This window comes from Cherax quadricarinatus, chromosome 72 (assembly GCF_038502225.1).
Source record: "Cherax quadricarinatus isolate ZL_2023a chromosome 72, ASM3850222v1, whole genome shotgun sequence".
In the NCBI taxonomy this organism is placed as follows: domain Eukaryota; kingdom Metazoa; phylum Arthropoda; class Malacostraca; order Decapoda; family Parastacidae; genus Cherax; species Cherax quadricarinatus.
The window spans coordinates 3,139,670-3,163,926 of NC_091363.1; the positions used below are offsets into that span (position 1 = coordinate 3,139,670).

The 24,257-nt window shown below is 40.4% G+C and overlaps 1 protein-coding gene across 1 annotated transcript in view; it reads left to right on the plus strand.

Annotated features, from left to right (window-relative positions):
• LOC128701433 (uncharacterized) overlaps positions 1-24,257 on the plus strand; it is a 61,993-nt gene that overhangs the window by 28,931 nt on the left and 8,805 nt on the right. Inside the window, exons 3-7 of the mRNA XM_070100296.1 lie at positions 10,235-10,350; positions 14,044-14,214; positions 16,941-17,132; positions 19,456-19,632; positions 20,201-20,317. Of these exons, the coding sequence (XP_069956397.1) occupies positions 10,235-10,350; positions 14,044-14,214; positions 16,941-17,132; positions 19,456-19,632; positions 20,201-20,317 (773 nt within the window). The remainder of the gene's footprint in view (positions 1-10,234; positions 10,351-14,043; positions 14,215-16,940; positions 17,133-19,455; positions 19,633-20,200; positions 20,318-24,257) is intronic.

Consider the following 24,257-nt stretch of genomic DNA (forward strand, 5'->3'; position numbering starts at 1 on the left):
CTTTGTACCTGGAGTTTACCTGGAGAGAGTTTCCGGGGTCAACGCCCCCGCAGCCCGATCTGAGACCAGGCCTCATGGTGGATCAGGGCCTGATCAACCAGGCTGTTACTGCTGACCGCACGCAAGCTGCACATTATTATTGTCAGTACATAACCGACTTATCTTAGATATTTGGTATTTACAGTAACAGGATATTAATATTTTTTGGAGGGGATGGGGAAATGAGATTCGCCCCCCCCCTCCGTCCCTCGCTGAGAACTTCAGAATATTGTACAATTAAAACTTCGTATTCAATTAAGGAATGGAATTAAATTTTGGGGTAATTGGATTTTTAGAACAGAGAGAGAGAGAGAGAGAGAGAGAGAGAGGAGAAATGGCAGTGACTCAGGGGGTAAAACGAGGGGTCCCGGTAAGCAGGTCAGCCGAGATGGAGTGGTCTTTGTTATGGGAAGACCGACTCTGCCACTACGTCAAGATAGTTGTTTTATTCAATATTGTATGAGTTACGTTGGTGGGAGACGCCCAGTCTGCTGCTGAACTATGGTTCCACTGGCTACATCTGCGAAGGTTTCCTGCTTAGCACACCTGGAGTTGCTGTTACTTGGGTGGTAAGGATACCTTGGTACAGGAAGATCACCGATAGTGGTGGTGGTGATTGTGTTATAGAAGAAACAGTAGTGGTGGTTATTGTGGTATAGGAAGATCAGTGGTGGTGGTTATCGTGGTATAGGAATATAAGTGGTGGTGGTTATCGTGGTATAGGAGAAGCAGTGGTGGTGGTTATCGTGGTATAGGAGAAGCAGTGGTGGTGGTTATCGTGGTATAGGAGAAGCAGTGGTGGTGGTTATCGTGGTATAGAAGAAGCAGTGGTGGTGGTTATCGTGGTATAGAAGCAGTGGTGGTGGTTATTGTGGTATAGAAGAAGCAGTGGTGGTGGTTATTGTGGTATAGAAGAAGCAGTGGTGGTGGTTATTGTGGTATAGAAGAAGCAGTGGTGGTGGTTATCGTGGTATAGAAGAAGCAGTGGTGGTGGTTATCGTGGTATAGAAGAAGCAGTGGTGGTGGTTATTGTGGTATAGAAGAAGCAGTGGTGGTGGTTATTGTGGTGACATGAAAACAACTGAATGCAAAGTGGAGGACCACCGACCGTGCCCCGTACCCCAGCCCTGAAAGAGTAGTAGTCCAGGCGTGCCCCCCCCCCATACTCCTGTAAGATAAGGGGAATAATGACCACCAAGCCTTGCAGTTCCAGGTAGGGAGGTGGGGAGGGTAAGAAGAAAATAGCTTTGGAGAGGTGAATATAGAAATATTACCTTTCTAGATATATTGGTCAGTGGACAATATAACACAAGATATATAATCTTATGTTATTGTTTATTATACCCTTCAAGGTCTTGCTCAAGTACTCCGATGATAATAATAATAATAATAATAATAATAATAGCGATAATAATAACAGCGATAATAATAGCAGTAATAATAATGATAACAATAATATAATAATAATAATAATGATAACAGCAATAATAATAATTACAGCAATAATAATAATAATGGTAATATAAAAATAGTGCTGCTACTACTAATAATAATAATAATTGTTGTAATTCAGATAATGAGTGTATGTGTAGCTTTAAATACTCTTCCAGTTTTTGTTCACTTTGGAGAATAATTCATTGTTCATCTCTCAAGGTTGAACCTTTGTACCAGTGTCTGGACACGCTAACATTATTATTATTATTATTGTTATTATTATTATTACTGGTATTATTATTATTGGTGTTTTATTTTTATTTTATTATTATTATTATTATTATTATTATTAATTATTATTAATTATTATTAACAGTAATTAGGACGATTATGCTGATTGACCTTTTTTGGGGTCAGTCATCATAATCTTGCGGCAAGATTTGTCATTTCTAAATACGTTTGTCAGGCATGACTTGCTATCTTGAAATCGTTCGTGTGGTAGGCTGGTATCCCTTAATTCGCATATCCGTTTGTGAGTAGTTTTGTATACCTAAATCCGTTCATGAATTAGGTTGTATCCCTAACTAAATCTTTCGTAAATAGGTTGGTATCCGGCTAAATCCGTTCGCGAGGCAGAATTTGTCATCGCTTAATCCTGTTTTTATTTATTATTATTATTGGTAAGTAATTGCCGTTGATGAATGCGGCGCGCCACTCTTGCAGTTATTCATCATGATCTATTGACAACACTTGAATAATGATGACAGGAACTCCAGTGCTTGAGTGCAGAAATTAGTGTCAAACTTGCGTGAAGGAGTCGGGAGCAGGATGGTGCAGCCAGCCTCTCCCTCATCTTCTCCATCACCTCCCTCCCTCCCTCCAGCCTTCCATCACCCTCCTAACTCCGTTATTTATAAGTAAGTTTATTTAGGCACAGTTACATATACGTATAAGTATCATACATAGTAACATATGTGTAAGTTACCTAAAATAACTCCAAAAAAGTCAGAGTTATTTAATTCCCTTGGGGTCATTATCTCATCGTGGTGTCAAGGCTCGTCTGCTCGAGGGGATTGTCATTGTATTCGTGGGGAAGCGCTAAACCTGTAGTGTTTAGATTGTGCTGTCGAAGTGGCTACTTAATTGTGCACCCCATATCCATCCTATGGACGGTAGCCCAAGAGCATATGGATACACAAAAGGCCTAGGAACTAGGCCTAAAAAGAGTTTACAGCAGTACATCTGGATTTATATCTACAGTTCATATCTGTTACAAGCAAATTTATGAAATTTGCTTAATATGTCTGGTATCTTATTTTCATTAATAAGATATCGTGACATATCGCATACGTTATTACACTGTATATCTATATTCCTCGATAAGTGGATAATTAAGCAGTGTTCAAGACAGTGACCATAGGGCTGGTCACGTACTTTCCATTTGGTTTGATCATCTGTGTGTCTGCCAGAAGTACTGTAACCAAGCTTAAGTCTGGCCACTACAGCATCAGTCTGTTAAACATTGCAAGTTGCTAAATAACCGCACTTATCTACGTTTATGTTAATTTAGTTATAGATGTACTCAGGCTTGTCTCCTAATATTATTCCTAATGCTAGATAGACACACCAAGGTTATATTCTGAATTTTCCTTCAGGGTACTTTATTTGGCTAATGTATCAACTTTAACATGAATGAGTAATGCGGTGTGTGATGGAATCCATAAGAATTGTACATTAATTCCTTTCTCACTAGTCACTAGTAATCATAGAGTCAAGCTCAGTGTCATAAGTTAATTTTAACTCCATTAGGATAGCAAACAATTCAGTTTCCAGTGGCTGGGCACTATTTATCGGCTCCAATTTTTCACTCTTCCGATATTCTATGATTTTAAAGAGAAACCAGGCACTGACTCAGGTGGAGATGTAAGTATTCTGCTCTGGTGGGGTTTAGGCAAGAGGGGCCCACCTAACCTAGTTAGGAAATTATTGTTTCCTTTTTATTTTAAAGAGGAACTCCTGTTGCCTTTACTTTATTCGCCCAGCTTTGGAAGATATTTCTTATCCGGACACAGGGTGTTCGATACGGCGTAAGCTGTCGTTACCCCTTAAACTCCTAACAAAAAGAATCAGAAGTTCAAGACACTGGAATCTAATTAGGACTGCTGGCCTTAGTGGACTGCACACTTCTCGCTCTAGCCCTGCAGAGTATCTGTGACAAATTTTCCTTGTTTTCTTCCTGGACGCTCGTCCTCATCATAAACAGCTCGCTGGGCAATTGATCGTGGCATCATACATCAACTCCTCTTTCCGCTCTGGGGATTTCTACGGCCTGGCAAAGCTGATTGCTGGCTCAGACGGGGGAGTAACGTGGGCATTTGGCTCAACTTGGATTTAAACGAGGTTCACCTAATCTAATTGGGTGCAACTGTTACCGTTTCTGTTTCCGGAGGAAAATGATTTCTTTTCCAATTCCCGCCCGGATATGGGCAATATATTTGTCCCAGTATCTGGAAGCAGAGCTCAGTACGGCGTAAACTTTAATGGCCCTTTAGTCCCTAACAACAACATAAGGGTCATGCAGCACCTGGGGGACTCAGGTGATGCTGGCGGAGTGCAGACGTTCTAACTCAGGAAGTGAGATGTTTGCCTCTGCTGGCGTTTAGGCCTGGGGTCCACCTGACCTTCAGTTCAGTGTTGTTTGTTGTTTAATTCATGTTAAGCGCTAAACCTATGTGGATCATTCAGCGCAAGACTTGGTGAAGGCTTGATCCTCCGTCTGCTGAGCGCGAGACGGACGCTCTTTCTGTTTGTACTCACCTTTATCACTTCAATTCAGTTAAATTCAATTCTTTATTACAAAATTACTGTACATGCAAAACGGCCCGTAGGATGCACAGCATAAGTTTATTTAGGTACAGGTGCATATAATTGTCATACATGGTAACATTTGTAAATTACCTAGAATTACCCATAAAAAGGCCAAGAGTGACTTATTTCCATTGGGTCCTTGGCATTTCGTGCTAAGGACTTAGCTGGCCTTGGCGGAGTGTGGAAGTCTCGTTCTATACTTGCCTTCAGTATCAGTGACGAATTTGCTTTGTTTTACCCTCTCTCTCTCTTCATTCCGGGACATTTGTCTTCATGCTCTCTTGGCAGTTGATCGGGACGTCGTACATCTGCTCATAGGCTTAGTGAAAGCCTGCTGTTGTCTCAGGTATCCCTCAAGGGAGGTTCCTTTATGATGATGAGGGGCTCTTAATCTATGGGATTAGTCCTGTGCTAAACCTACAGGTTTAATGGTCCCCATGAATGCAATAATTCCGATGCAAATGGGGTGTATGGGCTCTCCCTGGATTTAGGTAAAAGTGTCAGCATGGCATAATTTGGAACTGATTGTTCCCGTTTCTCTTTCCTGTGAAAACTTCATTTCCTTTATAATTCCCGACCAGATATGGGCAACGTGTGTCCCCTGTACAGGAGACAAGCAGGCTCAATGGTCTTTAATAACCACCAACAACAATATAGTACAGCACCTGGGAAGACCGTCAGGAGATCCTGGCCCGTACCTGTGCCTTCTTGCTGGCTTCAGCGCATTGTGAGCATATACACACTGCCATTAGTCATCTTCCATTTTGGTGGAGGTTTCTTTCCGGGCACTAAACGACAAGGCTTAATACGGCGTACGCTGTCAGTAGCCCTGTAAATCACAACAGCAAACACCACCTGGAAGACTTTAGAAACTAGTGGCCTTTAACATCCTCAATGCCAAAACATTCAGGGCCTGCTTTGGAGTGCAAATATAAGACTTCTGCGTCAGCCTTCGTCGGGTGTGGACGTCTCTCTCTCGCCTGAGTATCTGTGATAAATTTTCCCCTTTCTCTCTGGGCATGTCCTCATCTATTTTACCCGCCGGGCACTCTACAGGAATGGCACCTGTTCATCAGCTTACTTTAGCCAGCTCCATTTTTTCCGCTCTGCGCATAATTCTTTAACGGTCTTTGGTGGGAAGCCGGTTTCTGTACTGAGATAGAGGTGTAGGCGTCCCTCTCTGCTTGGCAAGGGGGTCCACCGGATCTGACCGGAAACTTTTAAAGTTTCTATCTCTATTTACAGAGGAATTTGTGTTCCTTTTCTTTCATCGCCCAGGTTTGGGCAACAAATCTGTGCGAGAAGTCGGGCTCAGTATGGCTTATGCTGTCAGTGGCCCTGATAAACCCAACAAAGAAAGTGCAAATATAAGAGGATGAGTACGTTTATTCAGACATACACAAATACAGTTACATAGATTATCATACATAGCAGCATATGTATAAAGTACCTGGGATAACCCAATAAAGTCACTGACTTATTTTCATTATTGAAGGAACACTGCAGCAGCACCAGGCCCATGCTAGGCAGGTTCATGTGCCTAACTTATATTTAAAGCTACCCAAAGTTTTCGCCTCAGTAACGCTACTTTGGAGTCTGTTCCACTCTAAAACTATTGCCAAACAAGTATTTCTTTATTATTATAACAGCTGTATGGCCCCTTTGGGTTTAGCGCTTAGTTTTAATAATATTAATATTATTATTATTATTATTATTATCAAAACTTTATAACTTTCTTTAAATTTTAATTTCTCCGAGTTAAATCTATTACTGTGAATCCTGTCTCAGATATTGTGAGAAAATATGCCAAGCCCATGATGACACTCTTCAGGTCACTTGTTCTATCTAGGCTGGAATATTGCTGCACACTAACAGCACCTTTCAAGGCAGGTGAAATTGCTGACCTAGAAAATGTACAGAGAACTTTCACGGCGCGCATAACGGAGATAAAACACCTCAATTACTGGGAGCGCTTGAGGTTTCTAAACCTGTATTCCCTGGAACGCAGGAGGGAGAGATACATGATTATATACACCTGGAAAATCCTAGAGGGACTACTACCGAACTTGCACACGAAAATCACTCACTACGAAAGCAAAAGACTTGGCAGACGATGCACCATCCCCCCAATGAAAAGCAGGGGTGTCACTAGCACGTTAAGAGACCATACAATAAGTGTCAGGGGCCCGAGACTGTTCAACTGCCTCCCAGCACACACAAGGGGGATTACCAACAGACCCCTGGCAGTCTTCAAGCTGGCACTGGACAAGCACCTAAAGTCAGTTCCTGATCAGCCGGGCTGTGGCTCGTACGTTGGTTTGCGTGCAGCCAGCAGTAACAGCCTGGTTGATCAGGCTCTGATCCACCAGGAGGCCTGGTCACAGACCGGGCCGCGGGGGCGTTGACCCCCGGATCTCTCTCCAGGTAAACTCCAGGTAAATTTTACAGGTAATGTCCTTAATTAACATTTCAGCCCCATAATTGTGAAGAAACTCTGGTACATTAGTTACTAAGATTGATGTAGGTCAGAGTCAAGTGGGACTTAAGGTCACCTGGTCACAATGAAGTCCCACCTTCGTCACCACCTTAGGTCATCACGTCTCACACGTCTGGACCGTAAATTATTATTACAATATATAGTTGAAATTATTTGATAAATTATTCCAATAACACTGACAAATTATGTACTCGCCTAGTTGTGGTTGCAGGGGTCGAGTCACAGCTTCTGACAAATTATGTGTGGACTGTATATTGACAAGAGTAATTTGCTTGGGTAATTTTATATAAATATAAATCAGTTACATGATGAGAAAATTATAAAGGACATTTCAATATTACTCAACAAATTAAGATTTTGGTGTTATATCCTAATGCCTCCCTATCGGTAGGCAGTTCATTGAACATTAAAATGGTATAAAATACCGACAGGTTGTTAGGTAAGACACATATGCAACAGTTAGGTATCTTTATTATGAAACAATATTGTTTCATACTATGGAACAATGCTCTTCTCCAGACTGAGGGACTGACCACCTCAAAACTTTAAGGGTGATGGACTGATTACATCGTCTTCAAGTATCTTCTGCTTCTATCAACTTTTCTGTATTTGACTGAAGAAGCCTACTGTGTAGGCGAAACGTTTCATAATAAAGATACCTAACTGTTGCATATGTGTCTTACCTAACAACAGGCAGTTCATATTGGTCAATATAAATTAACACACCTGTAGTGAAAATTAATACACTGGGAGGCGTACATTACATGTGGTGTGAACTTCATCAATTTCTGACGATAACCACTTCTATTACTCCTTAGTTAATTTCACTTGAAGATTCAGCCGATTTCCAAATTCCTTGAGAGAGCCGACGTTACCTCCCAGGACAGCCACACGAGCGGTAATCGCTCGGATTCAGTTTTCCTTTTGTAACCTTTCGCCTTGGATCAAAAAAAAAAAAGTGCTGAGACGATCAGCAGTCAGCCTAAGCAACTATAGGCCTGTTAGTATACTCAGTATAATATCCAAAATTCTAGAGAGAGCGGTGTACTGTCAAGTAGTTAAGTACCTTAATGACAACAACATTCACCATAGCTATCAATCAGGCTTTAGATCTTACTCAGCCGACACCTCCCTAATTAATCTGATGGATTACATGAGAACTGAAATGTCAAAGGGGAACCTCATAGGTATGGTAACCTTAGACTTGCAAAAGGCCTTCGATACTGTCAACCACAATATATTATGTAAGAAACTTCAAGCTATCGGTATAGGTTCTGTAGACTGGTTTAAGTCCTACCTTAGCAACAGGAGACAAATTGTCAAAATCAACAAAACGGAATCAGAACCCCTGCCGATAGCATGTGGAGTTCCCCAAGGTAGTATTCTGGGTCTCTTATTATTCCTATGCAATGTTAACGATATGCCTATCAGTGTCAAGTGCAAACTTCTACTGTATGCAGATGACAGTGCCCTGTTAGTGTCAGGTAAAGACCCACAAGATATAGCTAATGTATTAACACTGGAACTGGAGTCCTGCAGCAAATGGTTAGTAGACAAACTATCATTACACCTAGGGAAAACTGGAGCCATTCTCTTTGGCATGAAACATAAACTGAGAAGGTTTAATAATTTTAATGTCCAGTGTAATGGGGAGCCCATCGCTTCAGTTTCCTTAGTAAAATATCTGGGAATCCCCTTTGACCCATGCATGTCAGGAGAATTGATAGGGAACAGTGTAGTAAAGAAAGCGAATGCCAGACTGAAATTCCTTTATAGACAACAAACACAGTGTCTATCTACTGAGGCTCGTAGGATCCTATGTCTAGCCCTTATATAGTGTCATATTGACTACGCTTACTTTTCATGGTACTCTGCCTTGACAAAAAAAAACTGAAAGATAGACTGCAGATCACCCAGAACAAAATCGTAAGATTCATTCTGGACCTGGGACCAAGAGAACATGTAGGCCAGGATGAATTACAGCATTTGGATATGCTGAATGTTGAAGACAGAGTAAAACAACTGAAGCTAAATCATGTTTATAAAATTGCTCACAAACAGTGTCCAGAATATCTTGCTGTCAATTTTGTCAAGGTTGGGAACCAAAGCAATCATAGTACTAGGGGGAGAGAACACAACTTTGTAGTACCCACAGTCAGTGGCCAGGCTTCAAACACCTTTTATTGTACAGCAATAAAGGAATGGAACAGACTGCCCGCACATGTCAAAGCCAGTCATAGCATGAACCAGTTCAAGAAGAGTGCCGAAAGTGTCTGATGAATGTAGCTACAGAAAGGGAGGGGAATGATTTTCTATTTTTTTTTTAGCTAACACACGTGTGATTTTACCTTAATCCTAGTAATGACCCTCATATTGTAGATAATCTTAATGACCCTTGTATAGTAGATAGTCTTAATAGTATGATAATAAGATTTTATCTCCATTATAGAATAATAAGATATTATCACCTTTATATTATAATAATAAGGTAAAAGGACCCCAATGGAAATAAGTCACTCTGTCTGACTTTTTTGGGTTATCCCAGGTACTTTACACATATGCTACTATGTATGATAATCTATGTGTAACTGTATTTGTGTATACCTGAATAAACTTACACGTCTCACCAACACTGCCCTCTGGCTCTGCCAGCTACACAACTCCCCTACTCTGTTAAGTTGGAATCACTCACTCGCTTCCTCACAAGTAGTTTGGTAGTTTCTGACTACCGTTAATACTTCGTATTTACATTACATTAATCTGTATAATCCTCCGGGTTTAGCGCTTCCCCTTGATTATAATAATAATAATAATAATACATTACATTATATTAACACTTCACATACATATTACTAATTATAGGAAAATTATAGCAACTTTATCACAGATATTTTCCTGTCTTAGGTATTTTCCTGTGGTAGATATTTTCCTGTGTTAGATATTTTCTTGTGTTAGATATTTTCCTGTCTTAAATATATTCCTGTTTTATATATCTGGGGTCCACCTGACATGTAGTGAGGTTTGGTAAGTGCAGTCATCGGGAGGAGAAACCTCTTGAGTACACTCCATGTATCCTAAAGAAGAAGAGAGAAAGAAGGTTTGGTCCAAAACAGGAGGGTTGAGGCTCTGATTCCTTAAGAAGATGCATGAAAGCACTTTCCTTAAAGGGAATATTAATTTTATTCATATAGAAGTGTGGCACTCGTAGTGGACATACAGTGCCTGTGTAGTGGGTGGCAATTATGTTCGATCTGAGAAAGTGAATGGTAGCACCAACTTTAAAGAGTGAGAGCCATTTAGTTTTTCAAGGCCATCCCCCTCATTTCTCACCTACTTTGAAGAGAAGGGGTTAAGGTATAACTTGGTAAAGTTATTAAGAGTGTGTTTCTTCCTCAGGTGTGGGGGCCAGGCTGAGTGTAAGTTCAGTTTGGAGAACCACGTACCATCAGCACTCCAAGTCCAGGACCAGTGGGAGGGAGGTGTACTCTGGGCCGTCTACCATTGTGTTCACAGTCAGTGTCTCCTCCAGTTTCTTCACAGTACAGTAAACTCTCAAAACATTGGACTAATGGTGTGGGGGGCTGGTAATGGCAGTTGTGGCAGATACAAAAGAGGTTATTTAACTGTAATAGTAACAACTAACAGTTTTGTAACCAACAAACTTCATGCAGTTTCAGAATCGACTGATCCTATAGATTTTAATACACTTACTCTCAAAATCCGTTATTTTGAGGCTTTACTGCATTATTGTATTCAAGGGGAATTGCAAAATCTGTAGGTACAGAGCCAAAGAAATTTAAAGTAATATTGATTCAGTACAAGTGGAGGATAGCTCCAGTTCCTTGGATCAAGAGCAATTTACCAGCATCAAGGTACCCCTCCACCCTTGCAGTGCAATCTTTTTACATGGTGCAATTTTCTCCAAATTGCGGTTAGTTAATTTGTGCCCCATGTGACGTTCTTCTAAAGTTTAAAAGTCTGTTTTTCTCGGTTATGTTAGCTTCTTGATCCAAGGAATTGGAGCTGTCCTTTACTTCCTTTATCAAACTTGATTACTTCCCATTCCCCAGATTTAACACTTCCCATTAATGTAAGTACAGTAATAATATTTACTGTGCCTCCCATTCTGCTAGGCATGCTATAGCTCCTGTGGGTTTAGCACTTCTCCCATTAATCTAGTAATAATAATTCTGCCTTTCAAGCAGTTCATCTTGATCAGTGAACATACATGGACGTCGGTGATAGCTAGATGAGTACATATAGGAACCATGTCTGCCTCACTCAGCAGCCAGAGCATCAAGCCTCCACCACGTTTTGCGCTGAATGATTCACATGGGTTTAGCGCTTAACCTACCTGGAGTTTACCTGGAGAGGGTTTCGGGGGTCAACGCTCCCAGGGCTCGGTCTGAGACCAGGCCTCATGGTGGAACAGGGTCTCATCAATCAGGCTGTTACTGCCAGCCGCACGCAAACTGACGTATGAACCACAGCCCAGTTGGTCAGGTACTGACTTTAGGTGCCTGTCCAGTGCCTTCTTGAAGACAGCCAGGGGTCTATTGGTAATCCCCCTTATGTATGCTGGGAGGCAGTTGAACAGTCTTGGGCCCTGGACACTTATTGTGTTATCTCTCAGTGTACTCGTGGAGCCCCTGCTTTTCATCGGGGGAATGTTGCATCGTCTGCCGAGTCTTTTGCTTTCATAGGGAGTGATTTTTGTGTGCAGGTTTGGAACCAATCCCTCCAGGACCTTCCAAGTGTATATTATGTATCTCTCTCGCCTGCATTCCAGGGAATACAGATCAAGGACCTTCAACCGTTCCCAGTTATCTAAGTGCCTTATCGTACTTATGTGTGCTGTGAAAGTTCTTTGTACGTTCTCCAGGTCTGCAATGTCACCAGCCTTGAAGGGGGCCGTTAGTGTACAGCAGTATTCCAGCCTAGAGAGAACAAACGATTTGAAGAGTGTCATCATGGGTTGGGCGTCCCTAATTTCAAAGGTTCTTATTATCCATCCTATCATTTTCCTAGCCGATGAGGTAGATACATTGTTGTGGTCTTAGAAGGCGAGATCCTCTGACATTATCACTCCCAGGTCCTTCACATTTCTTTTTCACCCTATTGTATGGTTAGAATTTGTCGTATACCCTGATACATTTTTAATTTCTTCAAGTTTTCCATATCTGAGTAGTTGAAATTTCACCTCGTTGAACTTCATATTGTTTTGAGTGGCCCATTTGAAGATTTGGTTGATGTTCGCTGGAAGTCTTGCAGTATCTTCAATGGAGGTCACTGCCATCGCAATCCGGGTGTCATCCACAAAGGAAGACATGGAGCTATGTCTTACATCTCTGTCTGTGTCAGAAATGAGGATGAGGAATAGAATGGGAGCAAGCACTGTGCCTTGTGGAACAGAGGTTTTCACCATGGCTGCCTGGGACTTGACTCTGTTTACTAATACTCTTTGTGTTCTATTTGTCAGGAAGTTATGGATCCATCTACCAACTTTTCCTGTTATTCCTTTATCACGCATTTTGTGTGCTATTACACCATGGTCACACTTGTCAAAAGCTTTTGCAAAGTCTGTGTATACTACATCTGTATTTTGTTTATCCTCAACAGTATCCAGGACCTTGTCATAGTGGTCCAGGAGCTGGGACAGGCAGGAGCGACCTGCTCTAACCGCGTGTTGCCCTGGGTTGTGTAATTGATGGGTATCTAGGTGGTTGGCGATCTTGCTTCTTAGAACATTCTCAAAGATTTTTTATATAGGATGTTAGTGCTATTGGCCTGTAGTTCTTTGTAATTGTTTTACTGCCACCTTTGTGGAGTGAGGCTATGTCTGTTGTTTTTAGTGTGTGTGGGATGACCCCCATGTCCATGCTCCCTCTCCATAGAATGCTGAAGGCATGCAATAGGGGCTTCTTGCAATTCTTGATGAACACAGAGTTCCATGAGTCTGGGCCTGGGGCAGAGTGCAGGGGCATGTCATTTATTGCCTTTTCAAAGTCTTGTGGAGTTAGGATACTATCCGACAATTTTGAGATGACCAAATTTTGGGTTTCATTCATAAAGAATTAATTTGGATTGTTGACCCTTAGTCTGGGCAGCGGCTCACTGAACACCAAGTCGTATTGGGACTTTAATATCTCACTCATTTCTTGGCTGTCATCTGTGTATATCCCATCCTGCCTAAGCAGGGGCCCAATACTGGATATTGTTTTTCCCTTAGAGTTGGCATAAGAGAAGTATTTTTTTTTGTTTGTTTCCTTTATGGCTTTTAGTTCTTCCTGAGATTCTTGTCTCCTGTAAGATTCCTTCAGCTTAGGTTCGATATTTGCAATTTCATTGACCAGTGCCTCCCTTCGTATTTTAGATATATTGGCCCCTCTCAGCAGCTCTGTGACTCTTCACCTTCATCTGTGTAGGGAGCGTCTCTCTCTTTCTAGTTTACATCTTCTCTTTCTTTTTCTTAATGGAATGTGTCTTGAGCAGATCTCAAGAACCACAGAGTTCAATTTTTCTAGGCAAATGTTCGGATCCGTGTTGTTTAGGATATCTTCCCAGCTTGTTTCATTTAGGACATGGGTGACTTGATCCCATTGTATGTTTTTGTTATTGAAATTGAATTTTGTAAAGAGACCTTCATGACTGATCACATTTTGCTGGTCAGGAGCCCTATGCATACATATCTGTACCTCTGTTATGTTGTGATCTGAATGTATTGTCTTTGATACATTTATATTATGTATCAATTCGTCATTGTTAGTGAAGATGAGGTCCAGTGTACTGTATTTTCTAGTGGTCACTTCTATGGGGGCTCCATATTATATTCATGGGGGAAATGGTAAACCTGTAGGGGTCATACAGTGTTTGGGAAATGGCAGGTAACTAGGTTTTGTCCAAGGAAGGGGATGGGTACTTCCAGTTCATTGGATCAAGAGTCTTCCACCAGCGTCATGACACTGCTTTTGATGGAAAGAACTTAGTAGCTTAAACCTTCTATGTCTGACTGATTTAAAGAGAATGCTGTGACCAGTTGTGTAGTCTAAAGTCTTCAGTTTGGTAGTTTCACATGTTGGTGGTTCCAAGGGGATTGAAGTCCTCTCATAATCTCTATGAGCCTCTCCAAATAATAATAATAAAAATTATTATTATAATAATTATAATGTAATAAAATACTGTGATTATAATAATCTTTGTTCTAGAGTCCGAGTTTTACCGAGTGTGTGGGAGTGAGGTGTATGCTCAGTCTGGCTGGGTGCAGAGCATTGGATACCCACAGTATTACCTTGGTGAACCAGCAGTGTGCACCATCACTCTTCGTGTGGATGACAAGCAGCGCATTCAGCTAACTATCACTGATCTTAACATCAGGGGTAATTATGGCTTTTGTTCTGTATCCAAATACTGTACATGTACTATACAGAAAAGTATTTCCACGTTCCATTTACATCAAGCCTTTGTGAATGTTTCTATTTTGGAGATATTTTCCTTTGAGATTTATTTAACCTAACTAAACTTAAATAAGAGAAAATTTCGAAAATACTAATACAGCCTCTCCTCACTTTATGACCGAGTTCTGTTCCTAAGACCACGTCAGTAAACAAATTTGTCACTAAGCAAGGAGCATACTATAATGGTAGTGGGTTTGTGTCAACCATCTTTGATATTGTTTTAGTCACCTTTGCAACATTTGTAACATTTTTAGTATATTTTTAAATGTTTATACAGTAGTGTACTGTATATTGTAATAAACAGAATATAGGAAATCAGCTCTAATATACATTATTTAAGTGTGCATACTGATCAGAGCCCGTCGTAAGTCCAAGGTGTCGGTAAAAGAGTACATCGCTAAATGAGGAGAGGTGTACTGTAGGATGTTCAGAAACTGATACACAAACTGGTAGATCAAATCAAATCAAATCAAAGTTTATTCTCTATAAGGATTACAATGCGGGGTTTACAGATTTTGGTTATTGTGTGGTTTACATGTAATAAAATACTAATTACAGAGAGGGCCACTAGAACACCTAGCAAGGCTAGGCATTTTAGGCAAACTTAGATTAATTCTTAACCCTAAATTATTACAAATTGTGGAGTAAGTTGACTAAATACTAAGTGACTAAATACTAGTTTGTGAGTTTAGCAATGTGAATGCTTTTGTTTTGGCACAATACATAGTTTCTATATTGGAGTATCACAGGCAAACTTGTGACTAGTTAGGAATCATTATTTTAAGATTAAGATACATATTTCTGTGCTTATAGTCAAATGGATGAGTGAGTGAGTGTAAGTGTGAACCGCCAGGTGGTTTTTATGTAGTTAGTCGACGGGGTGTATCAGGGAGATAAGATGTTTTCTAACGGTAGTTTTGAAGGTGATGAATGTGTCTGCAGTTCTAGAGTTCTCAGGTAGGGTGTTCCAGATTTTAGGGCCTTTGACATGCATTGAATTTTTGTATAGATGTAGTCGGACACGGGGAATGTTGTAGAGATGTTTGTGTCTGGTGTTATGCTTGTGGGTCCTGTCACAACTATCAAGAAAGCACTTTAGGTCAAGGTTAATATTGGAATTTAAGGTCCTGTATATGTAGATTGGATGTTCTGAACAGGGAGTAAGTTTAGATCTATGAAGAGTGGGGAGGTAATGTATTACAAAAGGATATAGTAAGTGTTTCATCCATTGGAAATTTAAAAAATTTGATAAACTATTGAAGATGGTGACACTGTGAGTATAACACTGCTCTGGTAGCCACAAATAGGTAATTACAGTGTGATGCATGTGAAAAATGAAGTTAGTGACGTTGGCTTGTCCCATAAGATAAGATTTCGTTCGGATTTTTAACCCCGGAGGGCTAGCCACCCAGGATAACCCAAGAAAGTGAGTGCGTCATTGAGGACTGTCTAACTTACTTCCATTGGGGTCCTTAATCTTGTCCCCCAGGATGCGACCCACACCAGTCGACTAACACCCAGGTACCTATTTGCTGCTAGGTGAACAGGACAACAGGTGTAAGGAAACGTGTCGAAATGTTTCCACCCGCCGGGAATTGAACCCGGGCCCTCCGTGTGTGAAGCGGGAGGTTTAGCCACCAGGCCACAGTATATTAAACTACATTATTAGTGCTTAGTTATAATTCAGATATATTAATGTTCTTTAAGAATTATTATGATATTCATGGGGAACACTAGCCTAATAAAAGTTATAGAACCCATCTCCTTGAATTAAAAGTCCTTTAATAGTATAAAGGCCCTTTTCCCTCCCTTGAAGGGTGTTTTGTACAAGGATTGTATGCCTTTATGAACACTGCTCATTCTCCTGAAAACTTTCTTTCTTTCAACACACCAGCCATATCCCACCGAGGCGGGGTGGCCCAAAAGGAAAAACGAAAGTTTCTCCTTTTACATTTAGTAATATATACAGGAGAAGGGGTTACTAGCCCCTTGCTCCTGGCATTTTAGTTGCCACTTACAACACGCATGGCTGACGGAGGAAGAATTCTGTTCCACTTCCCCATGGAGGTAAGAGGAAATAAACAAGAACAAGAACTAGTAAGCAAATAGGAGAAAACCCAGAGGTGTATATATATGCTTGTACATGTAAGTGTAGTGTGACCTAAGTGTAAGTAGAAGTAGCAAGACGTACCTGAAATCTTGCATGTTTATGAGACAGAAAAATGGACACCAGCAATCCTACCATCATGTAAAACAAGTACAGGCTTTCGTTTTACACTCACTTGGCAGGACGGTAGTACCTCCCTGGGCGGTTGCTGTCTACCAACCTACTACCTAGATGACTCAAGAAATCGTAATGACACGATTGGGGCCGGGATTGAACCCGGGCTGGAGTTTTGAGACTCTATGACCGCGGGTTCAATCCCGGCCGGGGGTATGGTTTACTACCTAGATCTCCTGGAAACCTCTTATTATTATTCTTGTATTCATGTTGAAGATCTAAGCCTGTATGGGTCTTACAGTACCTAGGGAATGAAAGATAATTAGATTTGCATCAAGGCACTCCTTGAAAGAATGGAATCCTATTAATTCACTACAGTAGTGTGTTCTTTTAGCAAGGAAACTAATGTTACACTTTCCTTTCCCAGAGATTGTCTCTCCGAATGAAGTCAGTTGCCGAGACAGTTTATCAGTGACGGAGGGAAGCAAGCAGCTGCTGCATCGCTGTGAAGAAACTAAAGTGCCTCTCAGTATAACCTCAGAGGGACCGGAGCTTAACATTACTCTCACTGCAACGACAAATTTATTTCCTAAACGGGGATACGTTGCTCATTTTCAAGGCAAGATACTTGTATATTGTGCAGTCATATGAGATTTAATTATAACAAAATTAGGTGAAATTTATTTAATACATTTTGAGAAGATTCATGTTTTGCAGAGCCTTTTAAGCAGTGCATGTCTCTTCATTACCAGAGGATTGAACCTTCCTGCACCTTAGGCTTTATTATTTTTCTTTCTTTCAACAAACCGGCTGTCTCCCACTGAGGTAGGGTGACCTAAAAAGAAAATCGAAAGTTTTTCTTTTTAAATTTAGTATTTATACCAAAGGGGTTACTAGCCTCTTACTTCCGGCATTTTTAGTCACCTCTTATGACATGCATGGCTTACAGAGGAAGAATTCTTTTTTTACTTCCCCATGGAGATTATTATTATATTTAGGGTAAGTGTTCAACCCATAGATATCATACAGTTCCCTGGGTAATGGGAGGCAATCAGGTTTGATCCAAGGAAAGGACAAGTTCAGTTCCTTGGGTCAAGAACCCCTCACTTGCATCATAGAACCTTCCTTCAGGAGTCCTCGTGCTTAGTGATCTACACTCGTTTAGTTCTTCCCATAATAGTAATAATAGTTCTGTAATACTGTTAAGTGCTCTCAGCCCCAAGAAGATCCAGTTCCACTGCTTGCTTTTCGAGTTGAATTTTTGAAGTAGAGTACAGTAGTCCCTCCATATCAACAGGTGATATGTTCCAAGACCTACCGTGAATACCTGAAACCGTGGATAATAGTGAACCCTATATGTAAGTTGTTTTTTGTTTACACACATGCTTATGATAAAGTTTAATTGATAAATTACACACAGTAAGTCGAGAATTGGCCCATTTTTAATGATGCGAGGCGCTCCATGGCTTCTTTGAGGCTTTAAAGAACTGCCAGCATCATTGCAAAATTAAGTGGGATATGGGGTTCTACTATATGGTACTCCATATCCACTTTTTTTATCCCATGTATTGCAGCAAATCACCGAGACATTCCCAAACCTGCATCATAACCCCACGTGACAGTTTTTTATTATCTGCCTTTTACAGTTTTTTTTTAGATATGTTAGTATGCCGTACCTAGTCCTTGAAGAAATAACACCACATTATTGTGTATTGCCAGACTAGACCCTCTTCTCCAGCTTCTCTTACTCCACATCTTTTACTACAGTAGCACAGTACAGTGGACCCCCGCATAACGATGGCATCGCATAGCGATTTTTCCGCATAACGATTACTTTTATCGCAAAATTTTTGCCGCGCATACCGATTAAAAACCCGCTTACCGATTTTCGTCCGAGACGCGTCCAATGTGCCCTCACATGTGCCGGCCGTCCCATTGTTTACCAGCCAGCCTCCGCGGTAACATCCAAGCATACACTCGGAATATTTCGTATTATTACAGTGTTTTCGGTGCTGTTTCTGGAAAATAAGTGACCATGGGCCCCAAGAAAGCTTCTAGTGCCAACCCTGTGGTAAAAAGGGTGAGAATTAGTATGGAAATTAAGAAAGATTTTGAAGGGTTTGGGGCTAACCCTGAGAAGCCTATGCCAGTTGTGGAATCCATTGTGCCTACTTCAAAGATTAAGGAAATGTGTGCAGAGTGGGTTGAACTGCAAACCTTTATAGATGAAAATCACCCTGACACAGCTGTTGCAAGCCGTGCTGGTGACTATTTCAATGACAATGTTATGGCCCATTTTAGGAAAGTCTTGAAGGAACGGGAGGTACAGAGCTCTATGGACAGATTTGTTGTGCGACAGAGATCCAGTGACTCTCAAGCTGGTCCTAGTGGCATTAAAAGAAGAAGGGAAGTAACCCCAGAAAAGAACTTGCTACCTCAAGTCCTAATGGAAGGGGATTCCCCTTCTAAACAGTAAGAAGATAATGCTCTCCCCTCCTCCCATCCCATCAATCATCACCAGATCTTCAATAAAAGTAAGTGTCATGTAATTGTGCATGCCTTTTTCAGTTTGTGTGTATTAAAATTAACATTTCATGTGGTAAAAAAAAAATTTTTTCATACTTTTGGGCGTCTTGCACGGATTAATTTTATTTCCATTATTTCTTATGGGGAAAATTCATTCGCATAACGATTATTTCGCATAACGATGAGCCCTCTTGCACGGATTAAAATCGTTAACCGGGGGTCCACTGTACTAACATATGAAAGCTCTCATCCTGCCTTCATCATAAATTAGAAGTAAACCTTAAGCTTAATTTAAAAACACTGACTGACCAAAGAAAAATGCTCAGATTCTATGGATCAGTGACCCATTTTAAAAAATAAATTTGAGTAAATTATTGGGTAAAACTTTTTATGACAGATGAAGTACCTTGTTGCAGCTCTGGGATGCAAGACGCCCTCCACTCCTCAAGATGGTTACCTGATATTCCGAAATGCCACCCATGCTGAGTACTGTTGCTGTGTACATCATGTGTTCCCTGATACACTTGCTCGACAACGCTTTCTCCAGTGCAACAAGTTACACGTATGGAATGACACACTTCCTGACTGCATTGGTATGTGCTCTGCATTTAATATTATTTGCTATGCAGTTCTTCAGAATATATTTCATGATGTGCTATGATTGTGATTGTCATTTTTCACAAGAAAGTGCTAAACCCACATAGGTCATACACTGCCAGATTATTATATATTCAGAATTGTTGTAACCCATGTAGATCATTCACTGCTGTTTAATATTTCTCCAAGAATTTTTTAGAAATTGACCTGTGAGAGTTACATACAACTATATATTAAATAAGAATTTCTCTAGGATTTGATAACTGTATGTTTTTAAGACTAATGAAAGCATTATACTCGTAGGGGTCATTTAGTGCCAGGAGAATGGGAGGTAATCAGGTTTGATCCAATGAAGAGGACAGAACCAGTCCTTGGAATAAAAGCCCTTCCCTGTGTCGAGGAACTTCCCTAAGGGGAGTATATTACAGTAGATGGTATTATTATGTGTTGCTAATTAAATGCTTTACTGTACAGCCAATGTTGTACTTCACTAGAAATCCTGAAGTAAAAACTTTTCTTGGTAGAAAACTTGATTTGATAAACTCACCTGAAACTTTGTTTTAGATCTTGAAGAACTTCTGGAAGATGGCAACATTACTGAGATACAGTTTCACAATTTGATCAATGGAAGCACCACTTACGCTCAGGCAGAAATGCTACGTCAGGCACATTTGGTCTATGGTAAGTACATAATATGTACTATATATTCTTATATATACTCAGATGTAATTGCAAGTAAATATGCTCTTGAAATAATTATTTTTTGTAGAAATACACTGGTTAATGCAATTAAACCATACCACGGGCGGGATTGAACCCACGGTCAGAGTCTCAAAACTCCAGACTGTGGTATGGTTTGTTTGCAATCGTGTCATTACGATTTCGTGAGTCATGTTGACGGCAGTGAGGGGACTTGAGCTAGAGTTCGTCACGGCCACGCTAGCTGGAGATTCGTCTGTAAAAACTTGCATTTGTGGTCACAGTGGTGCCTTTGCTAACCTTCCTATGGTGTAGAAATATACCTAGTTGGACGAATCTTATTGTGGCTAGCTGGTCCAGTGGCTAATGCGACGGTCTGGAGTTTTGAGACTCTCTGACTGCGGGTTCAATCCCGCCCATGGTATGGTTTGTTTGCAATTGTGTCATTACAATTTCGCGAGTCAGTTAATGCAATTCTTTTGAGTAGTATTATACTCAGTGTTGTTGGTGTCACTCCCACAAGGAAGTTGTTTGTTATTATTACTTGAAGTGCTAAACCAGTGAGAAAGTACTAAACACATAGTGGTCATGTACTGCTCAGGGAAAGGGAAGTACTGTAATCTGGTTTGATCCGAGAAAGAGAAGGACAACTTCAGTTACCTGGATCAAGAGCCATTCACCACTCGAGGCATCCTCCATTGAAGGGAAAAAAATGAGGAAAATAGTAAGAATATTTAATTTAGTACAGTATATCTACTGTAATAACAGAATATAGCTGAACTTGGAGGATAATCTGAGTACTTTAATAGTTCATTGACTTACTAAGAGTTTAATAAAAGACAAAATAATTTCCTTAATTTAAATTTTTATAATTATATTGTACCAAATATGCAGGATTATGTCCTTTTTCATTGTAGCCTTTCCCACACTGCCATACAAGCCAATAAATTTCATCCCTTTGTTCCAGTTATGGCCTAGAGATCTCGAGGAACTTTAAGTCTTAAAATTAACAATTTAATGAGATGTTTAGCTGATGCTGGTTATTTTAACTTTGTATGTTTTTTAGTGTTACTTATATATTTTGTATTATGTGTTGTACTTTTTATTGCTAAGAATGCTGAATGATTTACAGTTAAAGCACTCTTCATATTTCAAGGTAACCTACCATCCATGACCTGCAGAATGAGGTCACACAAGTACTTGTATTTTCTTTTTGGGCCACCCTGCCTCGGTGGGAGACAACCAACTTGTTGAAATAAATAAATAAATAAATAAATAAATAAATTATATATACTGTATATATATATATATATATATATATATATAGGATGTGAAAAGTGGGTTATAGTAAGCGTGTATGCACCTGGAGAAGAGAGAAGTGTAGAGGAGAGAGAGAGATTCTGGGAAATGTTGAGTGAATGCGTGGGGAGTTTTGAATCAAGTGTGAGAGTAATGGTGGTTGGGGATTTCAATGCTAAAGTGGGTAAAAATGTTATGGAGGGAGTAGTAGGTAAATTTGGGGTGCCAGGGGTAAATGTAAATGGGGAGCCTTTAATTGAGCTATGTGTAAAAGAAATTTGGTAATAAGTAATACATATTTTATGAAAAAGAGGATAAATAAATATACAAGGTATGATGTAGCACGTAATGAAAGTAGTTTGTTAGATTATGTATTGGTGGATAAAAGGTTGATGGGTAGGCTCCAGGATGTACATGTTTATAGAGGGGCAACTGATATATCGGATCATTATTTAGTTGTAGCTACAGTTAGAGTAAGAGGTAGATGGGAAAAGAGGAAGGTGGCAACAACAAGTAAGAGGGAGGTGAAAGTGTATAAACTAAGGGAGGAGGAAGTTCGGGCGAGATATAAGCGACTATTGGCAGAAAGGTGGGCTAGTGCAAAGATGAGTAGTGGGGGGGTTGAAGAGGGTTGGAATAGTTTTAAAAATGCAGTATTAGAATGTGGGGCAGAAGTTTGTGGTTATAGGAGGGTGGGGGCAGGAGGAAAGAGGAGTGATTGGTGGAATGATGAAATAAAGGGTGTGATAAAAGAGAAAAAGGTAGCTTACGAGAGGTTTTTACAAAGCAGAAGTGTTATAAGAAGAGCAGAGTATATGGAGAGTAAAAGAAAGGTGAAGAGAGTGCAAAAGGAGAGCAGATGAAAGAGTGGGAGAGGCACTGTCAAGAAATTTTAATGAAAATAAGAAAAAATTTTGGAGTGAGTTAAACAAGTTAAGAAAGCCTAGGGAAAGTATGGATTTGTCCGTTAAAAACAGAGTAGGGGAGTTAGTAGATGGGGAGAGGGAGGTATTAGGTAGATGGCGAGAATATTTTGAGGAACTTTTAAATGTTGAGGAAGAAAGGGAGGCGGTAATTTCATGCACTGGTCAGGGAGGTATACCATCTTTTAGGAGTGAAGAAGAGCAGAATGTAAGTGTGGGGGAGGTACGTGAGGCATTACGTAGAATGAAAGGGGGTAAAGCAGCTGGAACTGATGGGATCATGACAGAAATGTTAAAAGCAGGGGGGGATATAGTGTTGGAGTGGTTGGTACTTTTGTTTAATAAATGTATGAAAGAGGGGAAGGTACCTAGGGATTGACGGAGAGCATATAAAGGGAAAGAGGACAAAAGAGATTGTAAAAATTATAGAGGAATAAGTTTACCGAGTATACCAGGAAAAGTATACGGTAGGGTTATAATTGAAAGAATTAGAGGTAAGACAGAATGTAGAATTGCGGATGAGCAAGGAGGCTTCAGAGTGGGTAGGGGATGTGTAGATCAAGTGTTTACATTGAAGCATATATGTGAACAGTATTTAGATAAAGGTAGGGAAGTTTTTATTGCAGTTATGGATTTAGAAAAGGCATATGATAGTGGATAGAGGAGCAATGTGGCAGATGTTGCAAGTTTATGGAATAGGTGGTAAGTTACTAAATGCTATAAAGAGCTTTTATGAGGATAGTGAGGCTCAGGTTAGGGTGTGTAGAAGAGAGGGAGAATACTTCCCAGTAAAAGTAGGTCTTAGACAGGGATGTGTAATGTCACCATGGTTGTTTAATATATTTATAGATGGGGTTGTAAAGGAAGTAAATGCTAGGGTGTTCGGGAGAGGGGTGGGATTAAATTATGGGGAATCAAATTCAAAATGGGAATTGACACAGTTACTTTTTGCTGATGATACTGTGCTTATGGGAGATTCTAAAGAAAAATTGCAAAGGTTAGTGGATGAGTTTGAGAATGTGTGTAAAGGTAGAAAGTTGAAAGTGAACATAGAAAAGAGTAAGGTGATGAGGGTATCAAATGATTTAGATAAAGAAAAATTGGATATCAAATTGGGGAGGAGGAGTATGGAAGAAGTGAATGTTTTCAGATACTTGGGAGTTGACGTGTCGGCGGATGGATTTATGAAGGATGAGGTTAATCATAGAACTGATGAGGGAAAAAAGGTGAGTGGTGCGTTGAGGTATATGTGGAGTCAAAAAATGTTATCTATGGAGGCAAAGAAGGGAATGTATGAAAGTATAGTAGTACTAACACTCTTATATGGATGTGAAGCTTGGGTGGTAAATGCAGCAGCGAGGAGACGGTTGGAGGCAGTGGAGATGTCCTGTCTAAGGGCAATGTGTGGTGTAAATATTATGCAGAAAATTTGGAGTGTGGAAATTAGGAGAAGGTGTGGAGTTAATAAAAGCATTAGTCAGAGGGCAGAAGAGGGGTTGTTGAGGTGGTTTGGTCATTTAGAGAGAATGGATCAAAGTAGAATGACATGGAAAGCATATAAATCTATAGGGGAAGGAAAGAGGGGTAGGGGTCGTCCTCGAAAGGGTTGGAAAGAGGGGGTAAAGGAGGTTTTGTGGGCGAGGGGCTTGGACTTCCAGCAAGCGTGCATGAGCGTGTTAGATAGGAGTGAATGGAGACGA